At 44.0% G+C, this 25,350-nt stretch overlaps 1 protein-coding gene across 2 annotated transcripts in view; it reads right to left on the reverse strand.

Moving 5' to 3' along the window:
• The window catches only part of ERBIN (erbb2 interacting protein), a 3,184,408-nt gene that overhangs the window by 1,971,778 nt on the left and 1,187,280 nt on the right, over window positions 1–25,350 (reverse strand). For both annotated transcript variants that reach the window (XM_044063352.1, XM_044063353.1), the window contains exon 6: window positions 20,725–20,803. In XM_044063352.1, the coding sequence (XP_043919287.1) occupies window positions 20,725–20,803 (79 nt within the window). The remainder of the gene's footprint in view (window positions 1–20,724; window positions 20,804–25,350) is intronic.

Raw genomic sequence — 25,350 nt, forward strand, 5'->3', positions numbered from 1 at the left:
AGGCTACAAGGTTCAGTGCTGGAAGCTGGGGGTGCAGAATCTGGTTCTCCTGCTGAGACAGCAGGGAAGGAGTCTGAGGCAGGTGCCATGGAGATAACCATGACACACTGCACAGGAGGGGGTACCAGTGTTGGCGCGGCCAGTCTGGAGCAATCAAAATCATCCTTGGTTTGTCCTGTTTGACTTTTAGTAGTACTTTGGAGAGCAGGGGCAGTGGGGGAAAGGCATAGACTGATAGGTTTTTCCAGCTGAAGGACAGAACATCCACTTTCCAGGCTTGTTTGTGGGGTGTCCTTGTGAAAAATTTGTCTAACTAGTAGTTCTGGGGGGAGGCAAACAGGTCTATATCTGGGCTCCCCCATTCGCTTGTCAACATGCTGAAAATCCTTGGTTCCAGTTTCCACTCATGTGGGTCCATGAGGTTTCTGCTTAGTCCGTCTGCCAGTGTATTTAATTTTCCTGGCAGGAATTAAGCTTGTAGGTGCACTTGGTAGCTCAAGGCTGTGTTCCACAATGCCACTGCTAGTCTGCAGAGGAGGTAAGAATGTGTACCCCCCTGCTTGTTTATGTACCACATAACCGTGGTGTTGTCCGCCTTTACCATTAGTTGTCAGAGCATTCTGTACAGCTAACATTTCTTTTTGATTGATATGCAGGTGCATTTGAGTTGGGTTCCATTTGCCCTGAATGCACTTCCTTGCCAGGTGTGCCCCCCATGCATAGTCTGATGCATCTGTTGTTAGGGTGTGGGCGGCATGGGGTGGTGTGAAAGGTAGTCCCTTGTTTTGGTGGCAGGCCTCTGCCCACCAAAGGAACTCTAGGTGTAGGCAAGGTATGACAGGAATCATTGTTTCTAGGCTGTGAGAATGTTGACTCCATAGGCTTTTTAGATACCACTGTAGTTTCTTCATATGCAGTCTTGCATATGGAATTAAAAGAATGCAAGAGGCCATGAACCCCAAGGCTTGCAGTATTTGCCTTGCAGATAGCAGAGTTTTTGTGGCCACTTGTTTGAAGTAGGTTGTCAAATGAATTTGCTTTTCTGGCGTGAGGTAAGCCATCTGGGAAGTTGTATTCAAACTTGCTCCCAGGAATGTAATTTGTTGACAGGGTACCAGTTGTTATTTCTTTTCGTTTGTGATGTACCCCAGACAAGTTAGAACCCTTTTTACAAAGGCCAGATGACTTAAAAGTATGTCCTGGCTTTCTGCCTGAATTAGACAATCATCCAGGTACGAGTATATTTGAATACTTCTTTGCCTGCAAAATGAAATAACTGGAGCTAGACACTTTGTGAAAACCCTGGGCGCAATAGATAAGCCAAAGGGAAGTGCAGAGAACTGATAGTGCGTGTAGCCTGCTTAGAAGCGTACGTATTGTCTGCAAGATTCCCTGATTGGGATGTGCAGGTATGCTTCTTTTAAATCTAGTGTTGTCAATCAGGTGTCTTTGTCTAGCATAGGAAGTAATTGGTGAAGAGTCAGAATCCTGAATTTTGGAATCTCCAGAAAGGTGTTTAGAGTAGATAGGTCCAGGACAGGACGCCATGATTTGTCTTTTCTGGGTACCAGGAAAAGTCTCGAGTAGAAACCTTGTCCCTTTTCCTCTTCTGGTACCAGCTGAATAGCCCCCATGCCTGAGAGAGAAAGCACTTGTTTTTGAGCCTCTGCCACTGATTTGGGGGTAGGTCTTGGCCACCCATTTGGCATTGGCAACGTGCGGAAGTGAAATCTGTATCCCTGGGACACTATATCCATTCCCTCCAGTAGAGCTCTTTTGAGTGTGTACCTTTAACTCCTAATGGGCGTGGCTTCAGCATTTAAAAATTTACGTTATCACCTTACATTTTTAACAAATACCCATTGACAGAGGTCATATATCAATACAATTGTGTTTGCTATCATGTATGCTTCAAGATAAAATTTTCCAATACCTTGTATGTAACATGGTTTTGGAATTATTAATGCAAATATGAACAGGCAATATTTGACGCCTAGAGGAGCAGTAGGGTGTAACTGCAGAAATGCCTGGAGACGTCACTCGGCTGTAATGAGTTAACTCATTTGTCCTAGGTAATGAGTTCCCAGTTCTTTGCATGAAGAGCAATCTTTCCCCCCAAAGGGGCAGTCAGAAGATAAGTGCTTGGAAATTTTAAAAGGAAGTCATTGAGACAGTTTACCATAGGGGGAGTCTTGTTATTCCCGGACTTGGAAGTTGAGGCCCCCCCACTGCTTAGTTCTGTGAGTCCCCTGGGACTGAAACCTGGGTTTTTTGCTGTGTCTGGGTTTGGCTTGAGAAGACCTGGAAGGGACTGGAAAGGACCAATTCTTAAGAGGGCCAGTGCCTACTAAATCTAGGAGACTGAACTTGTAAAAAAGTTTGCATAGATTTAGCTTTATCTTCCATCTTTTTAAGAACTTCTTCAGCCTTGTTGCCAAACCGGCGGTCATGATTTAAAGGAGCATCCAACAATTTAGCTTTAACATGATCAGGCAAAGATTGCTCCTTAAGTAAAGCATGCCTTCTAAGCACAGACCCAATAATAGCAGCCCTGCAAGAGGCCTCTAAAAAAATCACCACATTGCAAAGTATGTTTTCCAACTTGTACAGCAGAATGCATTAAATCCTGTAAGTCTTTATTTTCCACACAGTCAGGAGTCAACATAATTTTCTGTTTAAGCAGTCCAATAACATGTTGCTGATATTTTAACATATGAAAGTGGCAGTTTAAAACTCTAATGGCCAAGGATGCTGAAGTGTAAACCTTTTTACCCTATCTATCCAGCGCCCTGGAGTCTGTTATCAGAAGGGATAGGATTTTTAGCAGTAGAAGCCTTAATGCCCTTGGGCCCCTGTGAAACCGTTTCTGGATCTACAATAGGATTTTTGAAAAGAAACTTGTGGGACACAGGGACCCTGTAGTATCTGTCAGGTTTACTGTAAGCAGGAGGCAAGGAATCAGGGGGCAAACTGGATTCAGAGAAAGCATCACCAACAATGTCTAGCACAGGAGGAATAGCCAAAGGCCTATGCTGAGGTAGGAGAAGTAAATCCCTAAGCCTCTTTTTTTGAATCAGAAAATTCCTGGCTTTCCCAGTGAAAATGCTCCCTTAGAGTAAGGTTTCCCCAAAAGAAAAATCCTCAGGAGGGGAAGCAGAGGGAATAGAGTCCTCTGCATCAGAATCTTCATAAGTAGGTAAGGACAAATCCAGGTCATCAGAAGAGTCAGAAAAAACAGAATTCTGATCAGAAGATTCATAGTCAAGCTCAGCCCTAAGCCTCTTAGAAGGGGGGGGGGGGGTTGGCTACCCCTGATTAGAGTTATTAAATCTTCAGCCATTTTTATCATTTGCTTTTTAGGCATAGAGGCCTAAGCATGTGGCCTGGGTGTCATTTTTTTAGACATGGATCGAGATTTTAGGCCTTAGTAATGAAGGCGTCGGTTTAATATGCAACTCCATAGGCCTGAATACACCCTGAGAAGCCGGTGCCTGCACAGCGGTTCCGGACCCATCCAAGGTAGAGACATCTGCGGGTTCCATAGTTGAAGTATCTCGCGGCATACCAAACTCCGAATGGGTCGCAGTAGAGGCCTGTGAATCACAAGTAGCGGGCATCAGGGGCTGCAAAAGCGTGTCACCGAGTACCACCGAACTGGCGACTGGCTTAGGAGAAGCGTCGTCGGCAGGTTCAGACCTTGGCGGCCTGTCTCTGTCTTTATCTTTGCGTTTTTTCGTAATCCCGGTAGTCGGAAGGCTAACCGATGACATTTCTGGATAATTAAACCGAGAACCGAAATATTTAGAGGCAAAAGTATACTGATGACTGATAGTGCGCCGATTAAAGTACAAAATCGACAGCAAGGTACGTCGTGGTCAGGGCCTAGGCAAGGAATACAGTACAAATGGAAATCCTTATGAGGTATTTGCTTCCCACAAGTAATGCAATTATTAACTTTTACTGACATTGGTAAGGAGCAAGAAAAAGTTTCCCCAACGGGTTACGTAGCTTTTTAGTTGAAGACTTTGGTTCTGAAACACTAAAACAAAAATTTCAGGGTCGGCCGACCAGCACTTGCGAACTGCTTCTGCTTCTGGCACCGTGCGGCAAGAAAGACTGATGTAATGGGGTCGGCTGCATGTTGTATACCCCTGACAACCTGACGTCATGGAAGGGAAAGCAACCGACGCAGGACCCAAGACTTTGTTAATCAGGCCGACTGAGGGCAACCTGCAAGCAGATTACCGAAATGTAATGACTGCAACAGTGAAACACGAAGAACATCTGCCCATTGCCAAACTCTTAGGGCTTCCCGACATAGTGGGTAGGATCTGGTTCTCCCCGTTTGTTGATGTACCAGACTACTGACATGTTGTCTAACTGGACAGCCATTATCCCGGATGGAAGGACTGGAATACTTGCAAAACTCAAAGCACTGCCCTCAGTTCTAGGACACTGATGTGCAGATTGGCCTCCTGTGGGGATCAAGCACCTTGGACACTCTTACCCTGAAAATGCTCCCTACTCTATCAGAGAAGTATCGATGGTCACTACGGCCGTGGGATGAGATGGGGGAGAAAGAATGACTCCATAAATCTTTTTCTGGCTTCAGCTAGGAGCCATCGAAGTAGCCTCATGTATTACCTTGCCAGGGGGACTAATGTTATTGTTGCTGCCAAGGATCTGAGAAGTTGTCATACCAGACGGGCAGGAACTTTTGTCTTGGGTGAGAATCACTTGAAGTTGCGATCTCAACTTTAACAACCTGTGATGAGGAAGGAAGGCTACGCAGGATTTTGTATTTTGTTTTGCTCTGATGAATTACAGGTCCTGTGTGGGAGATGGTTGTGATTTCTCTTTGTTGACTGAAATGCCTAAGAACTTAGGAAGGTGTAGAATACAGTCTTTGATGCAAAGCAGCAGATGCCTGGTGGGGGAGGTGAGAGCCAGTCATCTAGATATGGAAACACACAGAATCCCTGAAGCCTTAAATGAGCTGCTACAACTGCCATGCATTTGGTGAACACCCTGGAGGCTGTGGTGAGACCAAAGGGCAGTGCTCAAAATTGGTAATGACAGTCTCCCAGCTGGAAGCAGAGATATCTTCTGGAGCCTTTGTCCATCTTTATGTGGTAATACGCATTCTGAAGATCTATAGAGCACATCCAATCATCCTTCTCTGGAAATGGAAGGATAGACAACTCTGACCATCCGAAATTTTGTCTGTTGTACAAATTGGTTAAATATGCTGAGTTCCAAGAATGACCTCCAGTCCCCTGTCTTTTTTGGCACTAAAAAGAATCTTGAGTAAAATCTGGATCCTATCTAGTCTGGTGGGATTGTTTGGATGCCTCTTTTTTGAAGCAGCTTCTGAATCTCTAATGATGCTACATCCCTCTGACTTGGTGGAACATCGGGGATTTGTCTTTGTGGTTTGGGGAAAAAAATTTAAGGGAAGGCAGTAACCTCTTGTAATTATTGCCTGCAATCCAGAATACAATGTTAGAGAGAGCCAGGCTGTGTGGTGCAGAGAAAATCTTCCTCAAACTGCTTCCAGAGGTAAGCAATCAGGCCGCCATTTAGGAGCGTTGGTAGGGTTGTCTAGAAAAGGAATCCCTGGAACCATTTTTGTGTGGACCCCCTCTGCCATGGGAGGGGTGCCTTTCAGAAGAGATCCTCCCTGTGCCCCGGGGGGCATACTTGCCACATGTATCCCGAAAAGGTCCTTGGGTCTTCTTGAACCACATCTTTCCACTCCTCTGATTCCTGGAGTAAGGTCATTGTGGAGTGGCAAAATGCACGCCCACAGCAGAAAGGATCTTCCCGTCCTTTTTACACCTGGCTAACATATCTCTCACTTTTGGGCCAAACAATGAAGTAGCATTCCACAGGAGCATTGACAAAGGAAGACTTGAATGGGTCTGCAAAATCTCACAAGAGCATCCAAGTGTGGCGCCTAATGGCAACGTCTGTACCCACTGCTCTAGATGTCCCTTTGGCTGTATGTGTGACAAGCCACACAAACGAATTAGAGATGGACTCCAGGGTGGCAAGCTGGGAGACTACCTTATCCTGAACTTCATCAGACACTGCTCCTGCCAAAGTATCGGAAAGCTTGGTTATCAGATCCCTTTGGAGTCGAGTGAAATGTGCCAGAACATTCAAGGACCGAATAGTGAAGGTCATTGAAGCAAAGACCCACTTCCCAAATCTGTCCATCGTCCTGGACTCTCGGTTAGGAGGATGGACAGTTGAACTCTCTTCTGTGAGTTCCTTTTTGTGGCCGCTGCCACCACCATGGCATCCACTGTTAGACCCTTAGACCAATGGGGCTGATCCTCAGGGGCTAAAAGAATTTTGTCCGGTCTTCAGGGAATAGGCTATATGGTGTCAGGAGCCTTCCACGTATGCTGCACAACAAGTTTGATTAGTTCACCAGAATATGGGGTCACCCAAGAAGTAGATGGCCAGGCAAAAAAAGCCTGCAAGAAAACAGATTCCTTGGAAGATGGGTTTGAGGGCTTTCAATCACCCATCTGTTTTAAAATTTCCTCAATGTCTCTAAAGGAGACATCTTCAGGGAGTGAACGTGGGGACCCTTCCCCTTCATCGTAATCTGCATAGACAGTGACTGATTCTTCTGGAGAATTCAAGTGCTTCCTTTTGCATGATCTCTTACGGGGTAGCTCCTCAGGGGGAAGATCTGAGGAGGACACTAAAGAGAGGGGGGACCCTACACTAGGGTATCTTGCTGCTCTTGTGCCTTCTGTCCCAAAGTAGCAGACTATGGCAGCTGCAAACCAGAGGAAACAAAAATATGGCACTCCAATGGGGATGGTACCAACTGGGAACTTGCTAAGGCTCTCTTCAGAATCTGGAAGGCAGACCCACCCAAAGAGAGATGGGAGCCTAGAACTGAAAATGGCAACCTCGGAATTGGGTCACAACCCGCTATGACGAGCCGCGACAGCACTTGAAACTACGAAGGTACCGACACAGACAGCCATGGATGGTGCCATAGAAAAAAAATCAGAGCCAATCCAGGGATCCTGGAACCGGCAGCCAAATCTTGGTCCCATGGGTGCGACAGTTCCGAAGGAGCCAAGACTACAGAGTAGGTTCTGGTACAGAGGTGAAATCCACCGTCGGTACCAAGGTAGCTGGCACTGGGAGCGTCGAAGCAATGGGCTTTTCAACACCTGAGGAGAGGTTGAAGGAGGAATATATGCAGGATTCCTGGGAGAGTAAGCCTCGGCACCAGGAGGGAGAAGGGAGATCCGAGGGAGAGCAGGAAGGCCTCTGGCTGCCAAGAGCTGATCCACTAATCTAACAACATCCATCTCCGATAGACTCTTGGAGGAACAGACGGAAATTCCTAAAGGGGATTCGGGTCTTTCCACAAATGGGACTCAGCTGCTGACCCAAGAAAAGGTCTATCCTGGAGATACCTATAACCTTGAACCACGGCACCAGAGACTGTTGGATAGCAGGTGAAGATAGTATCGAAATAGTGGAAGTGGCAACTGTCGTTGCCAGAGAGGTCATTGGCGCCTAAGTCATAGTCAGTACCGAAGATGTTTGGATACCTTCAATAGCAGAGGGCACCATAGTAGATTTTGTTGGTTTCAATGCTGGAGCAGAAGACAACGATATATTTGGCACTTTTGCTTTCAATTCCAAAGAAGGTGCTGGAACTGGAGATTTTTGAGTCTTGGAGTCATGTACCTTGGGGGAGGAGGGTACCAAATGGCTCCATTTTTTTGAGTCAATTTATGGAGATTTTGAAGTCTCCACCTCGAAAAGACCTTCACCAAAAGGACATTTCAACAAGCCCTTAAGTATCAATTTATTAAGTCTCTCTGCAAGAGTTTGAGCACTAAAGTCCTTACAGAGTTTACTTGGAGGTTGAATTTCCAGATGAGGGACACCTAAACAGACACAAGAAAGATGCCCATCTGAATTGGGCATCTTTCTGCCACAGTCTTTACACTGCTTGAACCCGATGTTCCTTTCTGCTTTTCTGCCATGTTATTTAGTCAAGTACAAGGCATGCCCACACTTGCACACACTCATTTGAAAAGAAAATGGGAAGACAAGAACAAGCTTTTTTTTTTTTTTTAAATATAACTATGCTATATGAAGACTACACAAACAGGTAAGAAGAAGAAGAAAGGGTAGAGAAATGGATAACAACAATGGTATCAAAGAATTACCAATGGTAAGCAGGAAGGAGAAGCCCAATATCAACGATGGTAAAAGAGATCCATACCTTTAGGTAAAAGTTTGAAATAGAATCATTCGTACAAACACAAGGAAACTAGAAAATAGTAAACATCAGGAAAAAAAATGAGTAACAGGTAGAAATAATACAGAAATATCACAAAATGTGAGCACTTAGCAACGGCTGACACATCCAAAGTTGTACAAGGCAAACGAGATCTGAGGAATTGGGGAGAGAGACAGTATGAGAAGAGCCTTAGCTCGACAGGTTTTGGCTGGTGCAAGCTTTGTATAATGGCCGAGTTTGTTCTGAGGATTCGGAACTGAACCAATCAGTCAAGAATGAATGAAGACTGACAACATCAGAGCTTTAAGTTACTACAGGTAATACTTGCAGCATAAAGAGGGAGAACACAATGCGTAGTTTTAGTAGAAGAAATGTGATCAAGACGTTATGTACTCACCATAATGTTCCATGTATGTAGACCACCTCGCCTTACATTTTTACCCTTGGGTTTGGAGCCGAACCTCGGCTCCGACTCAGCCATACTCTAGCTCAAAGTCTTCAATTGGCTCGTGGCTAAGAGGTATCCCATCATGCAACAGGCCAATTCCCCAGATCTTGTTTGCTGCAAGCGCGCGCGTGCACACACACACACACACACACACACACACACACACTAAGAAGAACAACCCCAACAGAAAGGACTACTGACACCTAGAGACTATACCCTCCAGGTCCTCAAGGAGGGGGGGTTAGTAAGAATGTAAGGCGAGATGGACTACATACATCGAACGTTATGGTGAGTACATAACTTCTTGATGTTATGTAGTCCAATCTCGCCTTCATTCTTACCCTTGGGACAGCATCCCTAGTACCTTGACCTTGGGTGGCTCAGTGAAAAATACTCTTGACAAAGCTTGGACTCAGACACCTGCCTAGCTGAAGTTATGGCTACCAAGAATACTGTCTTCCATGACAAGAATTTAATGTCACATGTAGTTGCGGGCTCAAAGGGAGTTGAGGTGAGCTTCTGTAATACAAAATTGAGGTCCCATGGCATTACTGGATCAAAGACTGGAGGTCGGAGTAACATGGTCCCTTTCAGAAAGGCCCTACAAAGCCTATGAGCCATAAGGTTGGGCTCATTAGCAACGTGAAAGGTAAAAATCGCTACCAGTAGCACTTTAATGGTTGCTGCAGCTGACCCCTGACTGAACAGTTGAGAAAGAAATTCTAATATTTCAGAAATAGGTGCTGTATAGGGATCAATATGTCTTTCACCGACCCAAATGGAGAATCTCTTCCACTTACTGGAATAAATCTTCCTGGTAGAAGGCTTGTGGGAAGATGACCGAATATGGACCACTTCCGGGGAAAAATCATGAAGCCTGAATAGGGACAGAACTGGAGCAGCCAAGTTGTCAACTTGAGGGTCTGGATGGAGGGATGGAACTGTCCTGACCTATGAGTCAGCAGATCTGGATCTGGGTCCAGAATCCAAGGATCATCCATTAGACAGGGTTGAAGGAAGGGAAACCAAATCTAATGAGGCCAGTGTGGGGCAATCAGGATCATTCTGCTTCCCAAAGACTGTGCTTTCTGAATGACCTTTGATATCAGAGGAAAAGGTGGAAAGACAGAGAAGACTGAAGGGCCAATCGTGAACCAGAGCGTCCCTTGGTGTCTCCCTCTCCGGGGGGATAAGGGTGAAGTAGCCGCTGCATTTGGCATTGAGGGGGCTGGCAAATAGATCGCAGCAAGGCTGACCCCATCTGTGAAACATCTTCTCCACAACATATTTGTTCAGGGACCATTTGTGAGGCATTAGGATAGCTCTGTTCAGCCTGTCGGCAATCACATTGGACTTCCCCGGTATATGCTTTGTAACTAGAAAGTGTTGGGAAGACAACGCCCACTGCCAAACTCGAAGTGCCTCTCTGCAAAGGGGGTATGATTTGGTTCCTCCCTGCTTGTTCAGATACCATACCACTGACATGTTGTCCGAGTGGATTGCAATTGTCCCTAGAGGGAGAAAGCTCTGAAGTGCTTGCAAAGCTAATAGCACTGCTCTCATCTCCGAGACATTGATATGCAAATGGGTCTCGTGATCCAGCCATGTGCCTTGGACTGTCCTGCCGAGATAATGCCCCCCCCCGATCTGGGAGGCATCCGTGGTCACCGTGGAAACTGGAGAAGATGGGACAAAAGGCTTGCCCATGTTCAGATTGCTGGCTTGAAGCCACCAGCATAGATCCGCATGTGTGCGTAATCAGAATAGAATGGGAGTGTGGAAGATACTGTAGTGACCATTGGGCAAAAAGCAGCCAGTGAAGCACCCTCATGTGTAGTCTGGCAAGGGGAATGAGCATGATCGTGGCAGCCATGGTCCCTAATAACTTGAGGACCACTTTTACCTTGACCTTCCTCAATGGTAGTAAGGTGCAGACCTGCTGTTGTAGAGCCTGAATTCTCTCTTCTGGTAAGAAGGCCCTCATGAGCACTGTATCTAGTTCGGTGCCAACAAAAGTGACACACTGTGATGGCAACAAGGCAGATTTTTTTCCCAATTTAGAGTAATTCCTAACATTTGGCACAGTGTAATGGTGGCGTCCCTGGTCTGTAACAGTAGATGCCTGGTGGTGGCAGAAAGGCGCCAGTCATCCAGGAACGGAAACACTTGCAATCCCTGATGTCTCAAGTGAACCGTTACCACTGCCATACATTTGGTGAACACTCTGGGGGCTGTGGTGAGACCAAAGGACAGAGCTTGAAACTGAAAATGACTGGCTCCCAGCTGGAAGCATAAATGACTTCTCGATGCCCAATCCATCTTGATATGGTAGTAAGCATCTTTGAGGTCGATGGAGTGCATCTACACATCTTTCCCTAACAGAGAGAGTACTGACTGTAAGGTTCCAATGCATAACTTGGACTTTTGTACATGTAGGTTCAATCGGCTGAGATCCAAGATGGGTCTCAGGTCCCCTGTTCTTTTCAGCACCAAAAAGAATCTGGAGTAAGTCCCTAATTCTACTTGGTCTGCGGGGAGAGGCTGGATAGCTTTCTTTGAAAGCAACTTTTTTATTTCTAAAGTTGCGGAATCCCTGTGACTGGGTGGAACGTCTGGAATTCTCTTGGTTGACGGGGGAGGAGAAGAGAAGGGAATATGACAACCTTTGGAAATTATCTTTAGTACCCACTCTTCTTGGGTGACGTCTTGCCAGGCTTCTGGGAATAAAGAAATGTGACCCCCTGACCGGCTCCAGTGATGCACAGTCAGGCCTCCCCTTCATGAGCGCTGGTAGGGAGAACCGCAAAAGGAATCATGGTCGCCCTGGTTACGCGGGCCTCCTCTGCCTCTAGGGTGGTGTCTACCTGAATTTCCACCACCCCCCCTGTCTCTGGAGGGGGAATCACTTTGTGTGTCCTGAAAAAAACTCTGCGACTTCCTGAACCAGATTTTCCCACCCTTCTGGCCCTTGGGGTAAGGTCTAGAAGGCATGGAAAAATGGACTCCCATGGCTGACAGGGCTTTTCCTTCCTGCTCACACCTAGTGAGAGTATCCTTCACCTTGGTTCCAAATAATGATGAAACGTAGACTTGAAGGCCTCCGCGAAATTACGAATGTCTCCTAAGAGAGACTCTGGAACCCGCTGCTCTACTCGCTCCATCGGCTGCGTATGAGATCAGCCTCATGAAAGAGTTGGTAAGGGAATTTAGGGTAGACATCTGTGCATTGACTTTCTGTGCCACGGCATCAGAAACATTACCCTGTAGAGAATCTTCTAGCTCTTTTAGGAGATCTCTTTCTGGAATCTTGTAAAATGAGTCAAGTAGTTCAGCGACCGCAGAGTAAACACATGCTTCCCATACCTGTCCATGGCCCGGGACTCCTTGTTAGGCGGATGGACGGTAGATGAAGTTTCAGAAAATTCCTTCTTGGTGGCTGCTGCCACCACCATGGCATCTACTGGAAAGTCTTTTGTCAGATATTCCTTGTCTGTGGGAGTGGACAAAAACTTATTGAGTCTCCTAGGGACCGGTTTACAGTGTCAGGAGTTTCCCACACCTTTCGACAGACGAGATCTAGTAGCTCATCGAAAGGGGGAAGAGACCCAAGAGGCGGAAGGTTGAGACCCGAAAGCCTTCAGGAACACAGACTCCTCATCAGAAGGGGATTTGGAGGGCCAGCCGCCTTTTTGCTTCAAGATCTCAAGGATATCTGAAAAAGAGATCTTCAGAAGACAACTTGGGGGACCCCTCTGACTCCTCGAGTTGGGTGTCCGACATGAGAGACTCATCCGGGGAGTCGACGTGTTTCCTCTTACACAATCTCTTTCTGGTGGGCTCCTCAGGCAAAAACTCTGGGGAGACGTCAGAAAGTTGGAGACCACTCATGGAGATATCCTGAGGCTTTGGGTCTCTGCTGTCCAGGGATAGAGGGTGATCAGAAACGGACACCTGTGCTAGAGGGGGCAGAGTATTGGTGCCGAAGGATGCAGCTGGTGATCTGGCCAGTATGCTCCTCATAACCTCGAAGGCTGATCCCCCCAGCTCCGAAGGCCGACTAACCACAGAGGATATGGTAGTAGCCCTTGGCATCGAGGAGATGAGGTCCGAAGCAGATGTCGGGTCCAAGCTCACCTGAGCCGAAGCACCGAGAGGAAGGCTCAGAACAGATGAAGATCAATCCGAGCCCTGCCCCTCAGGTCCGAACGGGGAACTGTGGACCCTCGACCCCGTGGACGGAGCTGACTGGGTCAGAGCAGAAATCGGAACAGAGAGGCCAGCCGAAGCCACTGGAACCGACCTAACGGCACCCAACGGAACAGACAACTCTGGCTCCGAAGACCGAGAAAAGCTTCGAGGAGGAACAACAAACAATGAAAGGGCCCATGGGCTCCAGAGCAGACTGGGTCAGAGATGAAATCAATTTTGCCAGCACCGATGACTGAAGCAGTTTCTTCACCACTCTATCAACGTCCTCATTGGAAAGGGTCCTCGAGGACCTGGAGGATATAGTTGGAGATCTAGATCTCCCTACAGAGGGAGACTTACGTGAAGAACCCGGTTGATCAACTGGAGACCGGCTCCGAACCAAAAAATCCATGACCAGCTCCGAAAGGCTGGGAGCCGATACAGACTTACTCAGTACACTACCTTCTGTCGGCACCAAAGCCAATGGAGCCGAAGAAGGAGAAGCTGCTCTAGCAACTTTCTCTGGCAGCTCCGAAGAAACAGACTGAGCACGCTTCTTAGCAGTCTTTTTGTCTTTTAGCTGGACAGGATATGGCACTGAATTACTTAACCAAGTCTTCCTCGGAGTGTTTAAGCAGTCCTTTCACAATGAGCTTGTTCTTCCTCTCCTGTAGCACACGGGGACTGAAGGAATGACAAAACAAGCAGGACTCTTGGAGGTGAATAGCCCCCAAGCAATACACGCACACGAGTGCCCATCAGTCAAAGACATTTTGTTGTTGCATTCAACACACTTTTTAAAGCTCGAAGGCCTGTGTTCCTTAGAATCCTTAGACATGCCGAATAAAGGAGTACACACACAGGGACAAGTACAAAACAACACGTACACTCAACAGAAAGTACAGTTTTGTACCTACCATAAATGTAGATGTTCGAGTGCTCATACAGCTGCAGTCATAACAGATGGGTTATGTTGCTGTCAGGCGGGTCCTCGGTCGGCCGAATTCCAAAGTCTAGGTCCGGCGTCGGTTGTCGTCGCTTCTTCCCTGACGTCAGTGCAGCAGGGGTATAAAAGAGCCAGCCGACGCCATCTTCTTCAGTTTTTCTTGCCCCAGATGTCAGGTGCCCCCAGAAGGAAGGCAAAACATAAACTTATGTAATCATGCAATATAGAATAATCAAAAAACAGTAGTTGCAAGCAAATACACCATAAAAGAATACCCCAAATAGGTTGTATGAGAAGGTGTTTGTCATAAGGCCTGTCCTAAGAGGGGATGGATGGGGGGAAACCTGGACTGCAGCTGTATGAGCACTCGAACATCTACATTTATGGTAGGTACAAAACTGTACTATATTCATCGTGCATACAGCTGCAGTCATAACAGATGGGAAGAATCTCAAAGCTAAGTAGGGGTGGCAGGCACTAAGTGGAACTAGGAGGAGCAAGGATGCCCTGCAAGACTGCTGTGGCAAAACCCGCTCTAGATTTAGAGTAAAGTGGAAGGTGATAGTGTTTGGAGAAAGTGTGCACTGAACTCCAAGTGGTTGCTTCCAAAATATCCTTGGTAGGAACCCCCCTGAGGAAAGCTGCAGAGGTAGCTGTGGCCCTTGTGGAGTGGGATCTGATGCTTGAAGGCACAAATTTTCCATGAAATGAGTAACAAAAGCGTATGCAGTGGGCTATCCATTTTGAGATTGTCTGTTTGGAGATAGCCTTTCCTTGAGCACCTGTAGCATAGGACACAAAGAGTTGCTCGGATTTCCTGAATGGCTTTGTCCTGTCCAAATAATAACAAAGTTGTCTGTGAATGTCCAAGGAATGCAGTAGTCTTTCCCCTTTGTTTTGTGGGTTAGGGTAAAAGGTAGGTAAGTGGATAGTCTGATTCAAGGCTACACTGGATACTACCTTTGGCATAAAGGTAGGGTTGGTTTGTAAGGAAACTCTGTCCTGATGGAAAATGATGAAAGGTTGCACAGCCATGAGGGCCTGTAGTTCCAAAACCCTGCGTGCTGAGGTGATAGCCAGAAGGAAGGCTGTTTTCCATAAGTACTGTAGTTCTGTTGAAGCAGCTGGCTCAAATGGAGGAAGGGTCAGCTTTTCTAATATGAAGTTGAGGTCCCAAGCAGGGATTGGTGGTTTCCTTGGGGGTTTTATATTCTTTGCCCCTCTGAGGAACTGTCTTGAGAGGATGAGAGAATAAAGGAGGATCTGTGTTGTATTGTGCAGAAATGGCTGAAGCGTGGATTTTGATGGAGGAGAAGGAAAGTCCACTGTTTAACATCTCAACTACGTACTGTAAAATTTGAGGTAAATTTATTACCCAAGGATTCTGGCCCTTTTTCTGATTCCAGGCACAAAATCGTTTCCATTTGGCGGAGTAGGCTTTTCTAGTAGAAGGTCTTCTGGCCTCCAAGATGACATCCTGCACCTCCTTGGAGAGGAGGGTCTATTGGGAAATCAAGGGATTCTCCATGCAGCTAGATTTAGGGTTTTGAGCTGGCTATGAAGAGTTTTGAAATTGTGCTGGGACAACAGAAGAGGCACTAGAGGTAGGATCCATGGTGGGGAATGTGTCAGGCTCTTCAGGAGCGGATACCAGTGTTGTCTTGGCCAATCTGGAGCAATGAAAATAATTTTCGGCCTCTCTGCTCTGGCTTTTAATAGAACTTTGGGCAGCAGAGGAAGAGGCGGAAAGGCATAGACTGTCAACGTTGCCCAATTGAAAGAAAGTGCGTCCACTTTCCAAGCCTGTGGATGATAGGTCCTTGAGCAAACTTTTTTCAATTGGTAATTCCTGTGGGTAGCAAAGAGATCTATATCTGGCTGTTCCCATGCCCGAGTTATCTTTGCAAAAACTTGAGGATGCAACTTCCATTCGGGTGGATCTGTCATATTTCTGCTTAGGCTGTCTGCCAGTGTGTTTTCCTTCCCTGGCAGGAATTGTGCCTGAAGTTGGATTTGCAATTCCAGAGCTGTGTTCCATAGGGGTCATGGCAAGTCTGCACAGGGGGTATGAATGAGTTCCCCCCTGTTTGTTTATGTACCACATCACTGTGGTGTTGTCTGTCCTTATCAATAGCTGGCCTGGATGCAGTAGGTCTTTGAAGGCCATAATAGCATTTTGCACTGCTAGCATTTTCTTTTGGTTGATGTGTAGGCGCTTCTCTTTTTGGGACCATTTTCACTGAATGCACTGATCTGTCATGTGTGCCCCCCAGGCGTAGTCCGAGGTGTCTGTTGTGATGATTTGAGTTGCTTGAGGTACACAGAAAGGGAGACCTATGTTTCTTTGGCATGCTTGAGACCACCACAGAAATTCCTTTTGAAGACATGGAATGAGTGGTATAATTGTTTCCAAACTGTGGCTGTGTTGAGACCATACGTTTTTTAGGTACCATTGAAGTTTCCTCATATGCAGTTTTGCACATGGGATCAGAAGGATGCAAGATGCCATGAATCCCAGAGCCTGCAGGACTTTCCTTGCAGTCAACCTGGTGAAGGTTGCCATTTTGCTGAACTATTGAGACAGTTGCCCTTGGTTGTCTGGCGTGAGGTAGACCATCTGGGTGGTTGTATTCAAGCTGGCACCCAGGAAAATTATTTTTTGAGAGGGTATTAGTTTTGATTTCTTTTTGTTGACTGTGTATCCCAGAAAGTTCAACAGTTTTATTACAAACGCCAGGTGTTTCAGAAGTATGTCCTTGCTGTCCACTTGGATCAGGCAGTCATCCAGATATGGGTATATTTGTATTCCTTGAAGTCTGCAGAAGGCAATTACTGATGCCAGGCATTTCGTAAACACTCTGGGCGCAGTAGATAAGCCAAAGGGCAATGCAGAGAATTGATAATGGGTTGAACCTGCAAGAAATCTGAGGTATCTTCTGCAATCTTGTCAGATAGGGACATGCAGGTATGTCTCCTTGAGGTCCAACGTTACCAGCCATGACTCCTCGCCCAGCATGGGAAGAAGCTGCTGTAATGTGAGCATCTTGAATTTTGGTACCTGTAAATATGTGTTTAGGATGGATAGGTCTAAAATAGGTCTCCAATCTTTGTCTTTCCTTGGTACCAGGAATAGTCTGGAATAAAACCCTTGACCTTGTTCTTTTGCAGGTACCTCTTGAATAGCTTTCATGTCCATGAGAGCTGAAATTTGTTTTTGTGCCTCTGCCCTTTGATTTTGTGGCAGGTTTGGCATGCCTCTCATCTTTGGAAGGGTGTGAAAGTGGAATCTGTAGCCTCTGTCTATAATGTCCACAATCCATTTGTCTTTTGTGACAATATGCCAATTTTTTGAGAATAATGCCAGTTTTCCGCCCAAAGGTGCTGCCATTAAAGCTTTGCTTGGCAGGTAAAGGGGGAAGTCATTGTGTCTGCTTTCTGAATGACTGTGATCTATCTTCTCCACCTCTTGGGGTTGGTGCTTGCCATTGCCTGGCTCTAAATGATCCTTGAGATTGCCCTCTACCCTCGGGCATCTGTATCTGCTTCTTTGAGGTCTGTCCATGGCTGGAAAGGACCAATTTTGTGAAGGCCAGTTTCTGATGAAACGTGGAGGTTGTACCTGCAGGAAATCTTTCACTGTTTGCATTGATCTCGCTTTTTCCTCCATTTTCTTTAGTACCTCCTCAGCTTTAACACCAAACAATACATCTTTTTGAAGAGGTGCATCTAGTAATTTAGCTTTGACATGATCTGGTAAGGCTTGCTCTTTGAGCCAAGCATGTCTACGTATGACAGACCCTGTAACAGCAGCTCTACATGAGGCCTCTAAAGCATCAAAACCACACTGCAAGGTATGTTTACCCACTTGCTCTGTACCACGCAACAAATCCTGCAACTCTTAAATCTGGTTGTTCTGGTTGTGTCATTTTGCTTTTCATCTGAGATAACAAAAACTGTTGATACTTTAACATATGAAACTGACAGTTTAATGCCCTCATGGTTAAAGTGGCAGAGGTATACACCTTTTTCCCCCACCTTTCTAAAGCTCTGGAATCTCTCTCTGAAGGTAATGGGTTTTTAGCAGTAGAGGCCTTAATTCCCTTGGGACCCTGTGAAACAGTTTCTGGGTCAGCAGTATGGCTTTTGTATAGGAACTGGTGTGAATCAGGAACCCGGTAATACATGTCTAGTTTAACAGGAGCTGGAGGTAAAGAATCTGGGTTGAGGCTGGCTTCTGTGTACACATCATCTAATATATCTAAAACAGGAGGGATAGCCAGGGGCCTATGTTGGGGGAGCAAGAGAAAATCCCTGAGCCTTTTCTTGGAATCTGAGTAATCTTGGCCTTCCCATTGAAAGTGTTCCCTCAAAGTATGCAGGGTTTCCCCAAAAGAGTAGTCCTCAGGGGGGGAGACCAAGGGAATAGACTCCTCTGCATTAGAGTCTTCAAAAGGAGAATAGGTATAGTCCTGGTCCTCAGAATGTTCAGAGGTAATAGAAGCTTGATCTGAGGAAGGGTAGTCTTCCTCTAATCTGGGCCTTTTGTCCGAGGGGGGTTGAGAACCCCTGATAAGAGTAATCAAATCCTCAGCAATTTTGAGCATCTGTTTTTTAGGCATGGGGCCTTGGAGAGGGGGTCTGAGGTCCCTGTTTTTTAGTTTTCATGGCTGCTTTAGATTTTGTGAAAGCTTTAATAGAGAAGGAGGAAGGCCTGAAGACACCTTGAGAAATGGCAGGCCTGTCTAAACTCAGTTTCCCCGCCAAGAGTGGCGTCGGTATCTGTAGTTGGAATGGGGACCAAGGAGCCTGCGACCTCGGGTACTGAAGACACCAGTAATGAAGTGTCATCGGTACTCAGGGGCTGCGTAGGCACCTCGCTGAGAACCAGAGAACCGGTAGTCGGCCTTAGCGTGGTGTCAGTAGAAGTCGCGGACCTCGTATGTCGGTCCTTATCTTTGCGTCGTTTACTCAAAACTGGAGTCGGAGTATCCGACGACATAATATAATTAAATTTTTTACCAAAATAGTGAAGGGCGAACTCCGCCCGACGCTTAATAGTGCGTTTGTTGAATCTAGCACAAAAACGGCAGGCCGAGACGTCGTGGTCTGGGCCTAAGCAAGGAATACAGAAAGAGTGGAAATCCTTATGCGGTATTTGCTTCCCACATGAAATGCAATTATTAACTTTGTCTGACATCGGTCTGAGGCAAGAAAAGTTTCCCCAATGGGGTACTTAGCTTTCAAGAAGACTTCGGCTGAAATATTTTCGTAAATCTCAGGAGCTGGCCGACCGGCACTTGCGAACTGCTTCTGCTTCGGGCACCGCGCGGCAAGAAAGACAGAAGAAGATGGCGTCGGCTGGCTCTTTTATACCCCTGCCGCACTGACGTCAGGGAAGAAGCGACGACAACCAACGCCAGACCTAGACTTTGGAATTCGGCCGACCGAGGACCCGCCTGACGGCAGGATAACCCATCTGTTATGACTGCAGCTGTATGCACGATGAACATCTAACTAAACCCCACGTGGGAAACTAGAGCCTCTAACTAAAAAAGGCCTAGTAACAGATAGGAACAAAAACTACAGGGAGGACTAGGTCCTCTAAATTAAACAGGCCTAGCCCGGAGAAACAAAGGCAGGATTAACACCACTACCAGACATGACAAAACACTAAATAAGCTAACAAGTACACAGGAGGCACAAAACACAAAGACCACACAGAAACAATGGGGAGGACTAGGTCCTCTAACTGAAACGGGCCTAGCCCATAGGAAGAAAGGGAGTGAACGGGATACGAAAAGGCCACACAACCAGCAAGAGAGACACACACAGTAGCTATGAAAATAGCTTTTTTGAGCAACAAATAGCCAAAAATTTAGAAAAAAAAGTTTACTTAGCCACAGCCAAAAGCGAGACCACATTTGAGCATAATGAGCGGCAAACGAGATCTGGGGAATGGGCCTGTTGCATGATGGGATACCTCTTAGCCACGAGCCAATTGACGACTTTGAGCTAGAGTATGACCGAGTCCGAGCCAAGGTTCGGCTCAGAACCCAAGGGTAAGAATGAAGGCGAGATTGGACTACATAACATCTACAGTTTTAAAATTTACACAGATGGGAATACACTGTATGCACACAGTATAAAAGCATACAATAGGGGACCCAGAAAAAAAGCTTAGATATACACAAAAACAGAATGTGTTAATCTACAGAAGAGGCTATGAACTCAGTGAAGAAATAAATAAAAATATCAGTTGTATCAAGGAGGTATTTACTATATAGTAGATGGGGGTTATCCTTTATGTAGATCTAGAAAACAACGCCAATCAGAATACTTCCGAATGAATTTGAGGAAGAGAGTCAGAATATTAATATGCCTATTTTTTTCTTTCTTGCACTGTGTTCCGCACAGCTTTAGCAGGTTTGGAAAATTACTTTTGCGTGACATATTTTCTAATACTAAACCCATTCCTCCAGTGTAGACATCCCTTCACATTACCTAATGTATAGATCATTAACTCATTAAAACAAGTTGCCAAACACCTTATTTTGAGTAATGCCAAACAGCTGCCTTACGTAGTAGCCCTCTTATAAGTATACCAAAGAGACAGAATTTGGTGGATGACTGGTGTTCATTTCTAGTTCTTCAGACTTTCTTATTTAGTTAGCCAGATAACTCAAAATTTCCACTAACTGTACTAATCTCCACAGTAAACTACCATCTGTCATTTAAAAATGCCCTTTTTCTGTTGCCATGCCAAGCCTTCTTCATACTTCTACTAAATGTGACAGCCAAGTAAGAGTGAATGAATATCTATAGATGTAAGCCAATAATTAAAAAGCTGGAACTTACTTATTTATCGGATTTACACTAGCTTCAACAACAGTCAACACCTTGCAGTTCTTGATGTTTTCTGGAAACTCTTGTATACCTGTATAGGTTCCAAAAAAAAAAAATAATTCATCAGAGCCGTGTTTAACACATTTTATACAACAACCAGAAAGGAAGACCCTCCCCCTTGGGACTGAAAAAGCTAGGAATCTATATAACTTTAATCTTCCTCTACCCATGTCTGGCTCACCCTACCATGAAGGCTATCATTGTGTATGGCTTCACATGGACAAAGCACACTTCCTAATTACTGCTGCATGCAAGATCCCTTACATTTCATAGGTGCCTGTAATGCAATGAATCAGACTGTCTCCATCCCATATGATAGGTGACGTAGCATCAGATGTTAACTTCTATCTTCCACCTGGTTCCTTCAGCATCCAGGCTAGTACTCAGACTCAAGTAATCTGGATCTTAGTTGGATTTTATCCCTCTAAGTCACACAGCCAAGCATATACCAACTTTTTTTTATTTATCAAACACTTAAAAAATTGCAATTGATCACTTACTACAAGGCTACTACAGCTCACTTACTGTAAACAGCAAAATGAAATTCACTGACAGTGCTCAATTATAAAGCATAATGAGTATGAAAACGAAACTGAGCTCAAATTAATTTACTGTTTAAAGAAAGTGGTAGGTGCATACAGGAAAACTTAAATGTGACATTTTGCAGATACCACATTTGATAGAAACATAATGCCAATCTAATCAGCAAGGCAAACAAACTTAATTAGATACGATAAAAGTCAGACTCCCATGGTCTCCACTCTAATACTATAACAGTACTAACCAAGTCACTTCACTTTGCCTGAATGTCATTAAAAACAAAGATCTGTGGCTAGCAAACCACACCTAGTTACTGAAAAAGTAAGAAGAAAGCTAACTAGTGTGAATAACTATGCAAAATACTTCAAATCATTAGCATAGATGATTAAAACACAGCCAGAAAGTAAAAGAGTACGGAAGGGTAAAATAATGCTGGCGACTCCTTGAAAGAATAATGACAAGTTTGTGTAAATAAAGATGGAAAGTTTACTCACCATAACAGCAGACATTCATTTTAAACAACTTTATTAGATTATCACAAGCCATAAGTAGACATACATTAATAGAAAAGAAAACAAACTATATTATCATTTGTCATATACATTCATTTTATATTACACATGGTTTCTTTTTAATAATTATTCACTCCAGCACTACATAAATCACTCAAATCACTCAATTCCAGCCTTTTCTTAATTACATTATTCTGCAAGTGCTATTCCCACAAATTCCATTTCTGTCATTTGCTTGTTCCCTTTTCTAAAGATCCCACCTCTACTTCTTTCATCTACCTTTAAAATATTCAGTACTTCAATTACAGTTGGTTTAAATTTTGATTTCCAATTTCTAGCAATTGCATTTTTTGCAATCAATAGCATTAAACGTAGTAAGACTTGACTATGTATATACAAAATTTAGATCTTGTGTCCCAGCTCAAAAGAATCATTTCTTTAATTATAACCATTTGCTTCCCTAACCTTTCTAACACTCTGGAGAGAATTTTTAAAATCTGCCAATTCATTACACCCCCAAAACCATGTTCCAAGTTACCTCTATCTTTTCTATCACACCTCCAATATTTGCTATCTTTCTGAAGAAAAATTCTCTGAAATCTGTTTGGAGTATAAAATATCAATGCATACACTTTCAAGAAAAAATCCTAAACCTTCTGGGTTTTGTTGAGTAATTAAGAGCCATACAGACAGCTTTCCATTGCTCCTCCATAGCAGCAGACATCTGAGTAGGATCACTTTTTGCCATAGAAAGCATGACATATCAGAATCAGCTGTCAGCATCATTTGCCCAACTGGCCTAATTCCCAGAGATCTACAGACTTAGTGGCATAAACCATTCCCTCCCAATGCCAGGACGCAAGGCTACTTTACGGGCAGAAAGCAGTCCGTCTATACCAACTTCTGTTCTTTCTTGTCATGAAGGAATGGGATACACACCTCTCAGACTGGACACACTGAAAATAGGTACAAAGGCTCTTGAAAAGGAGGTAAATTCAACCAAAAATGTGGGCACTTAAATTAGCCTAAAATGATGTACTGAAATGAACAACCTCTCTCACTTCTATATTTGTGGGATACAGTGGCGGCTGGTGACTTCAAATTAAAGGGGGGGCTGCAGGAGATGGCTGAATGGGTGGGGCTAATCGGAAGGGGTGTGGCCAACTAGAAAGGGGTGGAGCTATGCTCAAAACCTCAGCAAATGGAACTTTAATTAAATACGCTGCCCTGGGTGCCAAACTGTCATTACAAGAGTCCAGTCTAGACAAAATGAAGTGTAGAAGAAAAAATATTTCAGTGCATTGGGTACATGACAACTTACTTAATATCTAGATGGAAACACAAAGGTTGTTAGGCATGAAAAAATAAATTGCTTTTTAATTACATTACTGGAATGCCAGTCAAAATCAAGTATAAAATAATCAAGCAGCACTCAGCTCAAACCACTTCTCCTTGCACTGCAGTTCTAATTATAATTTATATTCAGCTTTATAAAATTACCAAGTAACATGCTGAAAGTAGCAATCTCTGTGATACCCCACTTGTAAAAATGTTTCTTATCCAAAAAGTACCTGCTGCCTGACAACAACTATCTACTTGTTTCATGGGGAACACATGATCAAAGTAAAAAATGGACAGCGAACAAGAAACAAGCTCAAGATAAATTGCTTAAAGGATTACTGCACAAGTTATGGACCACACACGATAGACTGGCATTCTGTTTAGTTTACGGGTAAAGCCTGCAAAGATAACTGCAAGTCTCCCAACAAATGTAATGAGCTTCTGAAAATACTGCAATCCTTTCCTTTATTTCAAATACTGCCATATGCATTTCAATACCCAAGACTTGTACGTTATCCAGTTATGTAAATATTCTCTGCATGGCAACAATGACATTTTTTACAGAACAAGTCATAGGTTGCATCTTAGAGTAATGCAGTCTTTTGTTATTTGTTACCATGCCAAAGCATTTCTTTTACAGAAACATTATTATGGAATATACACACATTATATTCCATTCACATAAAGGAGCAATGAAGTCAGAAATTCCAAAATCAATGCAACTCAAAGGTCTGAAACACTCACTTGCCTTTCTGAGGATAAAATATTGACACTGCCAACATGAGATCCAAAAGGCCCTGTGCTGTGAAGTAAAACCTTGGACATAATGAATCAAAGGTCAGGCATAGGTTTTCATGTCTAAGATATTGTGAAATGTAACTATATTTTCAGTACGTGTCACGTGACTATAAGACCAATAACACAATACTATTTTTCTCCAAGGAAAACAACATACTGATGGACACTGTTGATGATTTTTTTCATGCAGGTGTCAATAAAAAACGGAGGATCAGGGAAAATGGGATAACTATAAACTCCTGGATAATCACAAGCTATTAGGATTCACTTATACTGGTTTGCATGTACCATTCATGGAGATGGAAAATGTTAAAAGCAAACTGCCTGTTAATTCTGAAGTATGGCTGGTTTGCAATATCCATGGCCACAACAATGAAATGTGCCCAGATTGTGAATGTGGAGACACTGAAGGGTGAGAGTGGTTTGACCAAAAATGAATGATTCCTTGATTGATGCACATTTGCTTTAGCTGGGGATCATCCTATTTTTTTGTAATCATTTGGTTATTGATTATGCCTTTTATATTACATAACTTTTGGAAGATGTACTCCTGATGCTCTTTTTTCTCAATTTTATTTCCCCCAAATAAAATAACATTTACATAATATTTTTAAATATCATTTTAAACAACTATATACAATATTTAAAATAGCCTGACTTTCAGTTATATACACTATGTTATTAAATATAGAATTAACAGTTCAGTTATCAGAGATACAATATTGATTATTGCAGGGTGTCCAACAAAGATATAACTTTCTTCCAAGGATTATTTACCAATGGCCTGGGATAGATTTGTAGTTCTTTGATTTTTATTTCCATCGATGCAGTTGTCTTCAGTAAAGTGTAGAATTCTTCCAAGTCGGGGGTGTATTTGAATTCCACCTTCTGGTTACGCATTTCCTAGATATTGCAAGTATTGGCCATAACAAATACATATTTGTCTTATTCAGGTAGGGACCTTCATTTACATTTAGTATAATCAATGCTTTAGTTAAGATAAAGGATTCATTAAATAAAGCTTGTAAAACATGATTGATTCCATTCCAATATGATTTAATTTTATTACATTCATAAAAAATATGAATCCAGTCTGCTTTATTTGACTTTTCATACCTCCAGCAAAAAACATTTGTAGTAGTACTGATCTTTTTAATACAATCTGGTGTTAAAAATGCTCTATGTAAGTATTTTCAGTTAAATATGGGATACCACTCAGAAAATAAGTTTGAAAAAATGAGTGAAAAAATGACAAAAATGTAAGCAAATGATCAAAGGCATTCTTTAAAATCTGCAGAATTTAATGAATGCTACTGCAATAATCTACATTACAATGTCATGTATTTTTGCTTCTGAAAAAGGGAGATTCAACACATGGATCCTCTTT

Source organism: Protopterus annectens, chromosome 2.part1 (assembly GCF_019279795.1).
Source record: "Protopterus annectens isolate FY-2018-M chromosome 2.part1, PAN1.0, whole genome shotgun sequence".
In the NCBI taxonomy this organism is placed as follows: Eukaryota; Metazoa; Chordata; order Ceratodontiformes; family Protopteridae; genus Protopterus; species Protopterus annectens.